This window comes from Callorhinus ursinus, unplaced genomic scaffold (assembly GCF_003265705.2).
Source record: "Callorhinus ursinus isolate GAN/ISIS: 27379988/994484 unplaced genomic scaffold, GSC_fseal_2.0 scaffold14, whole genome shotgun sequence".
Taxonomy (NCBI): Eukaryota; Metazoa; Chordata; class Mammalia; order Carnivora; family Otariidae; genus Callorhinus; species Callorhinus ursinus.
In genome coordinates this window covers 46,187,718-46,202,207 of record NW_027397076.1, presented here as the reverse complement: position 1 = coordinate 46,202,207, position 14,490 = coordinate 46,187,718, and the positions used below count along the sequence as shown (strand labels likewise).

The 14,490-nt window shown below is 40.6% G+C and overlaps 1 protein-coding gene across 6 annotated transcripts in view; it reads left to right on the top strand.

The window, feature by feature from the left end:
* RBMS2 (RNA binding motif single stranded interacting protein 2) overlaps positions 1-14,490 on the top strand; it is an 89,313-nt gene that overhangs the window by 22,937 nt on the left and 51,886 nt on the right. For 2 of the 6 annotated variants that reach the window (XM_073900817.1, XM_073900816.1), the window contains exons 3-4: positions 3,012-3,079; positions 3,963-4,049. The exons of 1 other annotated variant lie outside the window; for it this stretch is intronic. In XM_073900817.1, coding sequence (XP_073756918.1) covers positions 3,984-4,049 — 66 coding nt within the window. In that variant the 5' untranslated portion in view covers positions 3,012-3,079; positions 3,963-3,983. Of the gene's footprint in view, positions 1-2,548; positions 2,912-3,011; positions 3,080-3,962; positions 4,050-14,490 lie in introns of those variants that run through there. 3 more of the 6 variants (XM_025883205.2, XM_025883208.2, XM_073900818.1) reach the window with 3 other exon arrangements.

Sequence of the window (14,490 nt, the reverse complement as noted above, 5' to 3'; positions counted from 1 at the left end):
AAAGTGAGAGCACAGACAGAGGGAGTGGCAGGCAGAGGGAGAAGCAGACTCCCTGCTGATCAGGGAGCCCGATGCAGGACTCAATCCCAGGACCCTGGGATCATGACCCAAGCTGAAGGTAGATGCTTAACCGACTGAGCCACCCAGGCATCCCCTGAAAACTTTAATTAAATCAATATCCTTAAATTTATTGTAATACCTAATATTTTCCCAGATCATACGAACATGAAATTCATTTGGACTTAGTTTCTATTTTTTTTTTAAGATTTTATTTATTTATTTGTCAGAGAGAGAGAGAGAGCACAAAGCAGGGGGAGTGGCAGGCAGAGGGAGAAGCAGGTTCCCCACCGAGCAGGGAGCCCGATGTGGGACTTGATCCCAGGACCCTAGGACCATGACCCGAGCTGAAGACAGACACTTAACTGACTGAGCCACTCAGGTATCCCTCTATTTTATTTTTGAGAATTTTTATGAATACTAAATATATGTGAGTGCAATTTTTTTTTTTTTTTTTGGCTTCTTTGATGTGGCCTCTTCTCTACCTTTAGTTGTGGAGCTTATTCTGCCAGTCTTCAGGTCAATTTCTGGGGTACTTTGGATGATTTAATTATCTAGTTGTATTTGTGGGATGAGTGAGCCTAGGGTCCTCCTACTCTGCTGCCATCTTCCAATCTCCTTCTGATACTGTCTACTTTTAGAGGAGAGAAATTGTATTAAATCTTAGGATGCATGAAAATCCTTTTTTTTTCTTTTTCTTTTTTCTAGATCTATTTCTGTTTCTCAGAGTAGTAGGACTCTAGAGCAATGGGAGCTGGGTGTCGTATCTAGTGAGCTGTGATTCTGTATTATTTTGTTTCCTTTTTTTCTAGGGATAAGAGATGTTCCACCAATTTCCAGATCAAAGTTAAGAATTTCTGAATGATCAGGGCACCTGGGTGGCTCAGTTGGTTAAGCGACTGCCTTCGGCTTAGGTCATGATCCCGGACTCCCAGGATCGAGTCCCGTATCGGGCTCCCTGCTCAGCAGGGAGTCTGCTTCTCCCTCTGGCCCTCCCTCCTCTCATGCTCTCTCTCTCTCTCTCTCTCATTCTCTCTCTCAAATAAATAAATAAAATCTTTAAAAAATAAAAAAAAAGAATTTCTGAATGATCAGATTGTTTGCTTATAGAATGGAGAGAAGGAAAAGAAGTTGGATGGATGATCCTGAAACTTCTTATCCAGTATTTCCAGTTAGAAAGTTTAGCCTGCCTAGCCCTAGTATCTATCATCTTTTGAATGTAACTAAGATACTAGTTTTTGGAAATATTCACTTCACATCATCCAATCTGGATTATACAATACCCACAGGGTATACAACTGGGAGATAGTGGAGTAATTAATCATAATGGAGGTAATACATATTGTTTACCAAGTGCCAAAGACTTTCCTAAGGGCTTTATATGTATTGTCTTATTTCACTACCATTCTAGGAAATAGATACTCTTTTTTTTTTTTTTAAAGATTTCATTTTATTATTTATTTGAGAGAGAGAGAATGAGAGATAGAGAGCACGAGAGGGAAGAGGGTCAGAGGGAGAAGCAGACTCCCTGCTGAGCAGGGAGCCCGATGTGGGACTCGATCCCGGGACTCCAGGATCATGACCTGAGCTGAAGGCAGTTGCTTAACCAACTGAGCCACCCAGGCGCCCGGAAATAGATACTCTTTATTTATCCTGTTTTACAGGTGAGAAAAGATAACAGACATGTGAGGTAATTTTCTGTGTCCTTCAGTTTGTGACAGAACTGAACTGGAGCTTAGATTTGATTCCAAAGGCTAATGGAGTAGGTTTTATCTCCATTTTGCAAATGAGTGATTTAGAGATGTTAAGTACCTTGACATAAAGTCACATAAGTAATAATGATGGTGTCAGCATTTGAACTCATGGTCTGTCTCTCTCTAAAACTCATGGTTTTAACTTTTTTTTTTTTAAGATTTATTTGAGAGATAGAGAGCATCAGTGGCAGAGGGAGAGGAGAGAGAATCTCAAGCAGACTCCCCACTGGGCTTGGAGCCCAAGGGGGGCGGGGCACAACCCTGAGATGATGCCCTGAGCCAAAACCAAGAGTCGGGCACTTAACTGACTGTACCACCCAGGCGCCTCTATTTTAAATTCTAAAATATTGAGCATCAAGAAATAAAGTAGGAGAACAAAACACCCTGAGAATGTTAGAGTTTTTAAAAAAAATTAAAATAGTTTGACTGGCTTTATAAATCCCATTAGAAATCAGGTCTTAGAGATTAAGGTTTTTGTACCACATTGTTAGGCTAAGGGAGAAGAAATCAACGAAGGGTCTAAAGGCAAGGATGACTTGGCTTATAATGAATGAGAATCTCTGAGGGCAGAAAAGGGACTTTAAAAAAATATGGTAGCACTGAGCGATGCCTTTAGTAATTTATGTATTGCACTTGGCTGCTGTTCTTCCAGTCTCCCTTGCGGCTCCCACATTGAGGCTGTTCCCACCCTTCCTGTGTCCCTTGAGCTGAGCAGGCACTTCCTGTCCTGTTGGAAATGAAAGTTAGAGGTTGGGGGTGGTGTGTGGTATGTGTGTATTTACTCTGCAGATTGTTAGTCCCGTCTGTCCCATTATCAGAGCAAAAAGGTGACCAGAAAACTAGAAGAGAGACTGGGGCTTCATTTAAGGGAGGATTTGGGCTTAAGTTTTGTTGTGGCAAAGGAGACAGGGTTAATTTGTGTTTTGAGAGAATATCTGTGATGGCAGAAGGTGACCTGAAGAAGGGATTTGAAGGCTTTGATTTTACATCCCTGTTTCATTTGGATTGGTAGGAATTACTGGGTATTGTTCTTGAATTTTGGTTTTCTACAAGTTTCTTATTAAGGCTACTTCCACAGGTCATTACTTTGGGAAACTGAGGTGAGTGTTGTCTCAACTGTGTTAGGTTCTTCTTGCCTAAGAACTTTGTATTTTCTTCTCTGTGAAGCATATGCTTTTTAAAAGTAATTTTTTCCTACAGCTCAGAGACAACTTGAAGCAAACATTCCAACTCTGTGAACTTCAGTTTGGGCATAAATTCCAGGTTTGGTGAGTAACTCTTAATTGTTTCAGCTTCGTAGACCTTGAAGACTAGAAAATGGTGGGGTAAAGAGTCAAACAAGATAGCTTACAGTTGTTGAAGAAACTGCTAGGTAGGCAGTTTTACCTCAGTAAAGCTGGGAGGAAAGAAAGGAAACCATTAGACACCAAATTTATGACATAGTCCAGTTTGATAATTCCTTCTTAAGTATGAAATCATGCCTGAGGGAATCTGGAAAGGAGTGAGAGACATTAGCCCATCGGCATGACCCAAGATGAATAGAACTATCTAAGGATCTGAAACTAGTTACTTTCCATACTCTGTCTCAGCTCTCTGGCAAGCTCTTCCGTTTGTTCTTTCTTCGGGCATGAAGACCACTGTTAAGTATAAAGTGTGGGAAAAGTCCTGAGCTCATCTCACATATTCGTTCTCAGTATAGTTGTCCTCACGTGTTCTCTGAGGCAGTGTGTCCCAGTGGCCCCTTTAAAATCAAGCTGGAAAGCTGTTTCTAAATCTTCTAGCTCTAAGGCAAAAAAAAAAAAAAATCCTCAGTGTCTTTTCAGAGGAATCAGAACTTGCTCTTATTGGAAAAGGGGTGGAGTTGAAAGGGGTAGACCTAAGAACTTTTCTTTCTGCTTTAACTACTAAGGCTGTGAAAAATAAAATAACATCTGGGGCATTAGGACCCAGTGGAAGTGCCTCATTCAGACTCTCGGTTAACTTCTCTCCGTGACGTAAACAAGCAGCCCTAGCTCATTCTCTACCCGCCCCCCCATTCCTCTCCCTCTTGCTCCTTTGCTCCCCCTTTCTCCTCCCCCTCCCTTTTCCCTCTCATTTTCTCTTTCCCCCTCTCTTCCCCCTCCCTTTCCCTCTCCCTCTTCTCTCTCTCAGCTTCCTTACATTAAAGAGAAAATGCTGCTATCAGTGACTTCCAGGCCTGGGATTTCGACTTTTGGCTATAACAAGAACAACAAGAAGGTAGGGAAAAGTGCTTTTTTGGAATCCAGCGACTTCCTTTCCTGGGGATCCGGGAGTGCCCTTGGCTTTAACATTCTTCCTAAGAGGGGATCGGAATTCCTCTCTCCACTCAGCGCCTCTCCCTTTTCCACCACTTCTTTCGGCATCTTTTTCTCACCTGGTTTTGAAGTTCCAGCAGTTTACAGTCCCTGTGTGTGAGGCCTGAGAAGGCAGGGGAATTAAAAACAAATCAAGCTTGTAAGTTTGTATCTTTGTGAAATTAAGTTAGTTTGACTTCCTGCTGATAATACCCAGTCTCCACTGGGATAATATGTCATCTCAAACCCTAGTCCCTTGCCCACTCCCTCCAAGGTTATTTTTATCTTTTTGATGAACTGTTTCTACTCCCCCCCCCCCGCCCTTCCTTTCTGCCCACTCCACCAGCATTATCAGGTAGCTGAAATATATAGTCTGTGAAATCACAACAGCTTCATCAAGAACTGGGTATACTCTTCTAGACTAGGTAGAGACCCTACCTCACCCAGCCCATAGGGAAGGAGTCCTAAGAGAGATCCTACCTTGGAATTAAGGCGGAAAGCTCTGTGATTCTTTGGGTTCTGCTGCTGAGCTGGTGCTTGGACCTCTGCTGATAAGACAGGCTCAGCAGGGATCCTTAGAGTCTTTGTGATTAACCCACAGTTGCCAGAGAATTGTGGTATGCTTGGGAGCATGGGCAGTCAAATGAGAGGTGGATAGTCATGCCCACATTCACCGGAGACTATCCTTGACAGTTTCTTGGCATTTCAGGGCACACAGTGCTGATTAGGAGGAACTTCATACTGTAGGAGAAAGACCCTTTACCCTCTCTCTTGGCATATAGCTGTTTGAAGAAAAAAGATGCCATGGATGTGTAGGGATCTTTTGCCCATCTGATGGAGTGTTGGAGGGTTTGGGAAGGATTCCTGCTGCTGCTTTCTCATGTATCTAAAGATACTATTATAGGTAATTTAAACAAAGTATCTGATCAAGGCAGTGGGGAAATGTTTAGACCCAAAACACTTAGTGTCAGTTTATAATGGTATTCATTCTGTTTATATCCTTAAGAAATGAGTCCATATATGTTTGTTGGTTATCAATAATACACATACACATATGAATATATAATTTTGTAGAACTTTTTAAAAGATTTTATTCATTTATTTTAGATAGAGAGCGCATGAGTTGGGGGGAGGGGCAGAGGGAACAGGAGAAGCAGGCTCCCTGATCTGCTGGGGGCTCCATCCCAGGACCCTGAGATCATGGCCCAAGCCGACGGCAGATGCTTAACCAACTGAGCCACCTGGTCACCCCCAGAAAGATATTTCATCTATTTTTATTCCTTTCAAAATTTATATAGTACTATATGAAACTTAATTTTTTTTTCTCTAAGTCTCTCAGGTTACCTAGACCCATTAAAATAAAGCAAAAAGAATTCCAGAAGTTAGTTTTTTTCCTCCTAGGGGTTTCATGTATTCAGTGCTATCTAAAATCTTCTCGCTGTCTTCACTCCCTTCCCATCTTGTAGTGTAGGAAACATCTAACCAGCTTCTAAATCTAGGATACCATAGGGGACAAAGAGGTATAGTTGTGGACTAGGATTCAAATCTCATTATCTCTTCTGATAACTTGTAAGGTTTGAGAAGCAAGCAAGAATTGTGTGGGTTCTTACAGGTCCGTGTTATGATGACATCACGACTCCTTGTGTGTATATATAGGTTGGTGAGTAGTGGATATACTTAAAGCATTACTATGTTGCTCTTTGTCTTTGTGTTGACATGTAGTGCTTAATGTGTTTGTTTCTCTTTTAGGAAGAGTGTTTAGATGGATTTGTTCGTGTAATTTGTAAATTTTTACACTCAAGGTTACGTATTTCACAATGTTTTAAAACATTTTATTTATTTGAGAGAGAGAGAGCATGCATACAGAGGGGAGGGGCAGAGCAAGAGGGAAAAAGTCTCAAGCTGACTCTGCTCTGTGTGTGGATCCCAATTGCAGGGCTGGATCCCAGCACCCTGAGATCAAGACCTGAGCCAAAACCAAGAGTCAGCCGCTTAACCAACTGTGCCACCCAGGCGCCCCCAAGGTTACATTTTTAAAATAACTTTTGTTTTTAGTAATAAATTTAAGACATGCCCATAAAAAAAGTAAGCATAAGGGGGTATATAAAATAAAAAGTTAAGTCTTCCTTTCCTGTCCTAAAGTTCCTTACCCAAATCCTGCCCCTCAAGGAGAATAACTCAATAACTCAAGCAATTTGGTGTATATATCCCACTAGACTTTTCTATGACAAGGTTAAGTTTTAATTTTGACATTGATTTATTTGCCATTTCTATTAAGAACTCAGTTTTTCTAGTAGATCAAGTCTGTGTGATAAAGTTCTTGGACCTGTCCACAATGTTTAAAAAACTGAAAGAAAGGACAATCAAAATTTAAACTTTTGAAAAATACAAATTCTAAATATCTGCTTTTATCGTCTGTCCTTATGTAATCCAAAAATCTAGATATAATAGATTTGTAGAGATCTGCTTTCTTGAAGGAGAATTTTTATTTTTTTAATTTATTTTTATTTTATTTTAAGATTTTATTTATTTGACAGAGACACAGCAAGAGAGGGAACACAAGTAGAGGGAGTGGGAGAGGGAGAAGCAGGCTTCCCGCTGAGCAGGGAGCCCGATGAGGGGTTCGATCCCAGGACCCTGGGATCATGACCTGAGCTGAAGGCAGATACTTAACAACTGAGCCACCCAAGTGCCCCGAAGGAGAATTTTTATATCATAATTTACTGTAGTCATCACTTCTAGTTTGTGGAGAAGTAATTACCAGTGAGCTCACAAAAGCTATTTATACACCAATGTTATGACATTTTTGAAAGTGTATTAATTTTATTTACTTGACTTTAAAAAGTAGGGTTGTTTTATTTTGAAGCATATTTGTATAATTCACTTGTCAGGGAAGTTGTTACCTGAGGAGTCTACGGCATAGTTTTCTTGCTGTTTTTGACAGTGGTAAATATAGGAATGCAACCAACGAATGTATAATTCCTAATAAAGGCAGATTCTTTCTCAAGATGGAGTGTTGAATATCCATTCTTTTTTTGGCAGTCAAATAGTCACAGAAAGGGGTAATGTGGATTTCAAAGACTGATTTCTGCAACATAATGTAGTGCTTGTTTTAAGCACATCTGTTTCAATGGCCTTCAATTACTCTCTGGCTCATTTAAAAAAATTAAAATAAAAAGATCAGAGTTCTAGGGTCTCAACACTTTCAGTGCTTCAAAGAGTTGCCTTGGTGGAGAGATTTGAGTATAGGTGAGATTGAAAGAGGAAATGTTTGGAACTAAAGGAATCTCAGACGTGTAAAGGGCCTAACCACGCCTTCCCTGACATCATCTTCCTGGCATGTGTTATTATAATTTAACTCCTCAGAGCATCAACAACTATTTCCTGTGGGAAAAAAAAAAAGAGAGAGATTGTGTTAACTTGGAATAATTTGCCTTGCCTAACCTATTTTGCATAAATTTCTATTTCCTATTGATCTTAACATATTGAAGACCAGTGGGGGAGGGAGTTGGAAGCATTGATGGGAGTAGAACTGACTGGTGGGTATTGTCAGATCTTCACTCTTTGAGAAGCAGGAGTTACGTGAAAGTTTTAAGTATTTACTCAGGAGAGAAAAAGTGGGAAGCAGTGCTATAATTGTTTATATTCTTAACAGGGAAGGATGATTTTTGTGTGTTTACAACATTTTCAGCTAGTTTCCATCAAATCAAACTTACTTAAAACGGAGGACTAAGAACTTTTAGGTCTAACATCTCTTGACTGGGGGCAGCTATTCTGTTGTCTGTAATAAAGGTGACTTAGTTCATTAAAGTTTAGTGGTAATGTCTTTCCTCTGATCCCTCCTTTACCTTTTGAGCCCTACTACACCAATTTATGCACTCATTACTGATTATCTTTACAACTATAATAGGTATCCCACATGATCTCCTTGCCTCCTAGTTCTCCCTGCCTTGCCCCAAATAACTTTAAAGGACTTTTTAAAAAGATTTTTTGTTTGTTTATGATAGAGAGAAAGCAAGAGCAAACATGAGAGCAGGGGAAGGAGCAGAGGGAGAGGGACAAGCTGACTTTGTGCTTAGCATGGTGGCTGCCCTGGGGCTTGATTTCAGTACCATGAGATCATGGCCTGAGCCAAAAAGAAGAGTCTGTCGCTTAACTGACTGAGCCACCCAGGCGCCCCCCCCCCCGCCATAACTTTATATTTGCTGCCATGACAGTCTCCCAACATCCCAGCAGTCAGTCTAGTGCTGAGCATTTCTTTTCTTTTTTTTTTTTTTAAGATTTTATTTATTTATTTGAGAGAGAGAGAATGAGAGATAGAGAGCACGAGAGGGAAGAGGGTCAGAGGGAGAAGCAGACTCCCTGCTGAGCAGGGAGCCCGATGTGGGACTCGATCCCAGGACTCCAGGATCATGACTGAGCCGAAGGCAGTCGCTTAACCAACTGAGCCACCCAGGTGCCCTAGTGCTGAGCATTTCTTGTATAAAAACATTTAATTGCTATATATTACCTGCTAAACAAAGCCCAAACCCTAGCCCAGTACCCACTATTTATCCAGCCTTTCTTTTTTTTTATTTAAAAAAATTATTTTTATTATTTAAAAGATTTATTTGACAGAGAGAGAGATCGTGAGAGAGAGCACAAGCAGGGTGAGCAGCAGGCAGAGGGTGAGGGAGAAACAGGCTCCCCACTGAGCCAGGAGCGGGATGTGACGCAGGGCTTGATCCCAGGACTCTGGGATCCTGACCTGAGCCAAAGGTAGATAGATGCTTAACCGACTGAGCCACCCAGGTGCCCCTTAATTTTTATTTTTAATTTTTTTTAAGTGGGCTCCATGCCTGGAGCCCATTGCGGGGCTTGAACTCACAACCCTGAGATCAAGACCTGAGCTGAGATCGAGAGTCAGACTTAACTGACTGAGCCCCCCAGGTGCCCCTATCTGGCCTTTGCTTATCTTCCCCACCTACCCCCCTTGATTCCATTACTTACACTGTGCTTTACCCAGTTGTCTTACCTGCAGTTCTCTGGATATACCCTTGGATTACTGGTCTACATTTCTAATTCCATAAGAAAATATGCTGTAAGACAGAAAAATACAGACAAGAAACAGGATGACATAAAATATAGATTAAGAGGTCAGATGGAATTATAATACAGATGTGCAAACCATAGAGTTTTATCCTGGAAGATGAGGACTGAAGAGTACCCATTGATTTTTTTTTAAATTTATTTTATTTTTTTTAAGATTTATTTGTGAAAGAGTGTGGGGAAAGGGGCAGAGGGAGAAGAGGGAGAGAGAATCTCAAACAGACTCCCTGCTGAATGCGAGGCCCGATGTGGGGCTCGATCCCATGACCCTGGGATCATGACCTGAGCCAAAATCAAGAGTCAGATACTCAACTAACTGAGCCACCCAGGCGCCCCAATACCCATTGATTTTTGTCACTCAAAAGGTGGTTGGCAATTTTGACAAGCAGTTTCAGAGTTGGTAGCAGAAGTGAGGTTATAGTAGGTTGATGATTATAAGAAGGTAATGAAGTATAGGTGATGTGTATAGACTAATCTTTTAAGAACTTTAAGATGGAGAGTGGAATCCAATTAAAAAATGGGCAAAAGATATGAATAAGTATTTCTTCAAAGAAGATCCACAAATAGCCATGAAAAAGGTGCTCAGCATCATTAGCCATCAAGGAAATGCAAATTAAAACCACAATGAGATACCACTTCACACCCACTAGGATGCCTGTAATCAAAAAGACAGGTAATAACATGGAGTAATTGGACTCTTCATACATTGTGGGAATGTAAAATGGTGCAACTGCTTTGGAAAACAGTTTGGCAGTTCTTTAAAAGGTTAAACCAGTCGGGGCACCTGGGTGGCTCAGTCGGTTAGGCTTCTGACTTCGGCTCAGGTCATGGTCTCGGGGTCCTGGGATCCACCCTTGCCTCGGGCTCCCGGCTCAGTGGGGAGTCTGCTTGTCCCTCTGCTCCTCCCCTTCCTGCTCTCTCTCTCTCAAATACATAAAAAAATTAAAATTAAAAAAAAAAGTTTAAAAGTCCTAGGTATATATCCAAGAGGAATTAAAACATGTCCACACAAAAACCTGTGCACCAGTGTTTATAGCAACATTATTCGTAATAGCCAAAAAGTGGAAACAACCCAGATATCCACCAACTGATGAATGGATAAATAAAATATTCTATGTACCCATACGATGGAAGTTTTGGAATTTTATTCATCAATAAGAAGGAATAGAATGCTGACACATTCCTACAAAATAGTATGAAATGTCCAGAATAGGCAAATCTATGAAGATAGCAGATTAGTGGTTCCCTAGGTCTAGGGGAGAAAGGGATGGTTGGGGGAAAATGGGGAGTGTCTGGAAATGAGTATTGGGTTTCTTTTGGGGTAATGAAAATGTTCTAAAATTAATTATGGTAATGGCTATGAAACTGTGACCTAAATGCCACTGAATTTATAAGTGGGTTAATTACATGGTATGTAAATGATGAATCAATAAAGTTGTTATTTTAAAAAGATGGGGAACAGAGAAATGAGATGAAGGTAGAAAGAGGTTGGGGGTGATAGCGAGAGCATTTTCTTTAAAGAGGGGAGATATGGGAGCCAAAATGTAAAAAGAATCATGATGAGTTCCTTGATACTTATTTTCCAAATATATATGTTCCTATTCTTGTTCCTTCTCTCTGATCCTTTTGTTTTTGTTGTGCCTCAAGTATTCAGCCTCTCTGCTCCTTTGTTGTTGTTGCTGTCCCTTCCTTTTGGAATGGCCTTTCTGTTTGTTCCCTCCACCCACATTCGTTAAACAGCTCCAGCAAGCTAGGCCCTGGGGCTAAGGCGTGATTGTGGCTGTTCAATAGCTCACCTTTAAAACCATCTTGCAAAACCCTATCTATCCCTCAAGTTAGCTGAAGTGTTACCTCTTCTATAAAGCTGCTTCTAATTCCTCTACCTCTCAGCCCTCAAGAAGACTTTTTTTCTGAACCTCTTTAATATTTTGTATTTCATATATGGTTACTTACATAATTTTGCATAGTTTTGGAATCAGGTGATTGTCTTAGCTTCATTGGAATATAAACTGTAAAGGTTGAGACAGTGGCGTTCAGTTTGTTCTCCAAAACACCTGATAACAGCTTCTTCTTTTTTTTTTTTTAAAGATTTTATTTGTCAGAGAGAGAGCACAAGCAGGGGGAGCGGCAGGCAGAGGGAGAAGCAGTCTCTTCTATGGGACTCGATCCCAGGATCCTGGTCATGATCTGGGCTGAAGGCAACCGCTTAACTGACTGAGCCAACCCAGGCATCCCTTGATAACAGCTTCTTAAGCCTACCTAGTAGATACTGAAAAATATGTATTCTTTTTTTTTAATAATTTTTTATTGTTATGTTAATCACCATACATTACATCATTAGTTTTTGATGTAGTGTTCCATGATTCATTGTTTGTGCATAACACCCAGTGCTCCACGCAGAATGTGCCCTCTTTAATACCCATCACCAGGCTAACCCATCCCCCCACCCCCCGAAAAATATGTATTCTAATAAATGTAATTAAGCTAATGTTAGGCATTAAATTAAGGTTAAATGAAAGAAGGCAGCATCGTATATTCTATACAAATCATGAAATATGGAGTTAGATCTGAATTTAATTGTGGCTTTTGTGAATTATTAGCTGTGTGGCTAGTTGCAAATTTCTTAGGCTCTCTGACCTTGAGTTCTTCATCTTAAAATACATATACTTTATTGGTTATTTTGAGAATTGGTAATATTTGATGACATTATAATCATGCATCAGCATGTATAAATGGACTTATCACTATTTCTTTTCTTTTCTTTTCTTTTTAAGTAAGCTCTATGCCTAACATGGAGCTTGAACTCATGACCCCAAGATTAAGAGTTGCACGTTCTACTGACTTGAGCCAGCCAGACGTCTTGACTGTTATTTCTTTTATCAAGGAAAGCCTTTTTTCTTTTAAGATTTTATTTATATTTATTTGAGAGAGAGAGGAAGGGAGAGAGAGCACAGCAGGGTAGGGGGCAGAGGGAGAGGCAGGCTCCCTGCTGAGCAGGGAGTCCCAACGCGGGACTGGATCCCAGGACCCCGGGATCATGACCCGAGCCGAAGGCAGAGGCTTAACCGATTAAGCCACCCAGGTGCCCCCAAAAAAGCCTTTTTTCTTGATGCCACTTCTTCCTCCAGCTGCTGTCGCATTTCTCTTCTTCCCTTTACAGTAAAATATCTTGAAAGAGTTGTTTATTCAAGAGTTGTATATACTTGCTCTCATTTATTTCCTTGCATTATTATTGTTTTATTATTTATTTATTTACTTTATTTATTTGACAGAGAGAGCAAGCACACAAGCACAGGGGCAGCGGCAGGCAGAGGGAGAGGGAGAAGCAGGCTCAGCAGGGAGCCCGATGCAGGCAGGATCCCAGGACCTTGGGCAAACGCTTAACCAATGAGCCAACCAGGCGCCCCTTCATCCTACCCATTTTTTAAGTGTACAGTATGTAATAGTAATTTATTACATTTTTGTGCAACCAATCTTTAGAATTCTTTTCATCTTGCAGAACTGAAAGCCTATACCCATTAAACAATTTCCCAATTTCTCCTCCTTCCAGTCCCTGGCAACCACTGTTCTACTTTGTGTCTCTATGAATTTTCTAAGTATTTCATATAAGTGGAATCACACAGTATTTATCTTTTAGTGATTGGCTTATTTCACTTAGCATAATGTCTTCAAGGTTCATTCAAGTTGAAACATATGTTAGAATTTCCTTGCTTTTTAAGGTTGAATAATATTACATCACATATATACCACATGTTGTGGTTCATCCATTTATCCATTCAACCCGAGTGAGAGACACTTGGGTTGCTTCCATCTTTTGGCTATTATAGATAATGTTCATGAACGTGGGTGTACAAAGATCTCTTCAAGACTCTACTTTCTGGGGTGCCTGGGTGGCTCAGTCGTTAAGCGTCTGCCTTCAGCTCAGGTCATGATCCCAGGGTCCTGGGATCAAGCCCCACATCGGGTTCCCTCCTCCGAGGGAGGCCTGCTTCTCCTTCTCCCACTCCCCCTGCTTGTGTTCCCTCTCTCGCTGTGTCTCTCTCTGTCAAATAAATAAAATCTTAAAAAAAAAAAAAAGACTCTGCTTTCAATTTTCTTGGGTATATTACCAGAAATGGCATTGCTGGATCATATGGTAATTCTATTTTTAATTTTGGGAGGAATCATCATGTTGTTTTCCATAGCAGTTGTACCGTTTTACATTCCCACCGGCAGTACACAAGGGTTCTGATTTCTCTACATCTTTGCTAACACTTACTTTCTGTTTTTTTGATAGTAGCTATCCTAATGGGTGTAAGATGGTATCTCATTGTGTTGTTGTTGTTGTTTTGTGAGCCCTGTGCCCATTGTGGGGCTTGAACTCACGACCTGGGTATCAAGAGCCTGGATATCAAGGGTTGCATGCTGTACTGACTAAGCCAACCAGGTGCCTCTTTTGATTTTGATTTGCATTTCTTTAATGATTAGTGGTATTGAACATCTTGTCATATGCTTCTTGGTTGTTTGTATATCTTCTTTGGAGAAATGCCTGAATCTTTTGCCCGTTTTTTAAATGGGATTGTTTATTTTTTTGTTGATGAGTTGTAGTTTGGATATTAACTCCCTATTAGATATATGATTTGCAAATATTTTCTCTTATTCTGTAGGCTGCCTTTTGACTCTGTTGTGTCCTTTGAACACAGAAGTTTTTAATTTTGATATCGTCCAACTAATCTATTTTTTCTTTTCTTTTGTACTTCTGGTTTTTTTGTGTGTGTCTTTGGCAAGAAATTGCCAAATCCAATCTCATGAAGCTTTTCTCCTTGTTTTCTTCTTCTTCTTCTTCTTTTTTTTAAAGATTTTATTTCTTTATTTGAGAGAGAGAGACATGAGCAGGGGGAGGGGCAGAGGGAGAAGCAGAATCCCCACTGAGCAGGGAGCCTGGGGTCTGGATCCCAGGGCCCTGAGATCATGACCTGAACCAAAGGCAGCAGATGCTTAACCAGCTGAGCCATCCAGATGCCCCTCCAATGTTTTCTTCTAAGAGTTTTAGAATTTTAACTCTTGTGTTTAGGTATTTGATATATTTTGAGTTAACTTTATATATAGTATTAAGTAATGGTCCACCTTCATTCTTTTGCAGGTGAGTATTCAATTTCCCAGTGGCATTTATTGAAAAGACTGTCCATTCCTCATTGGATGGTCTTGGCACCCTTGTTGAAATCATTTGACCATATGTTCAAGGGTTTCCTTCCTTCCTTCCTTCCTTCCTTCCTTCCTTCCTTCCTTCCTTCCTT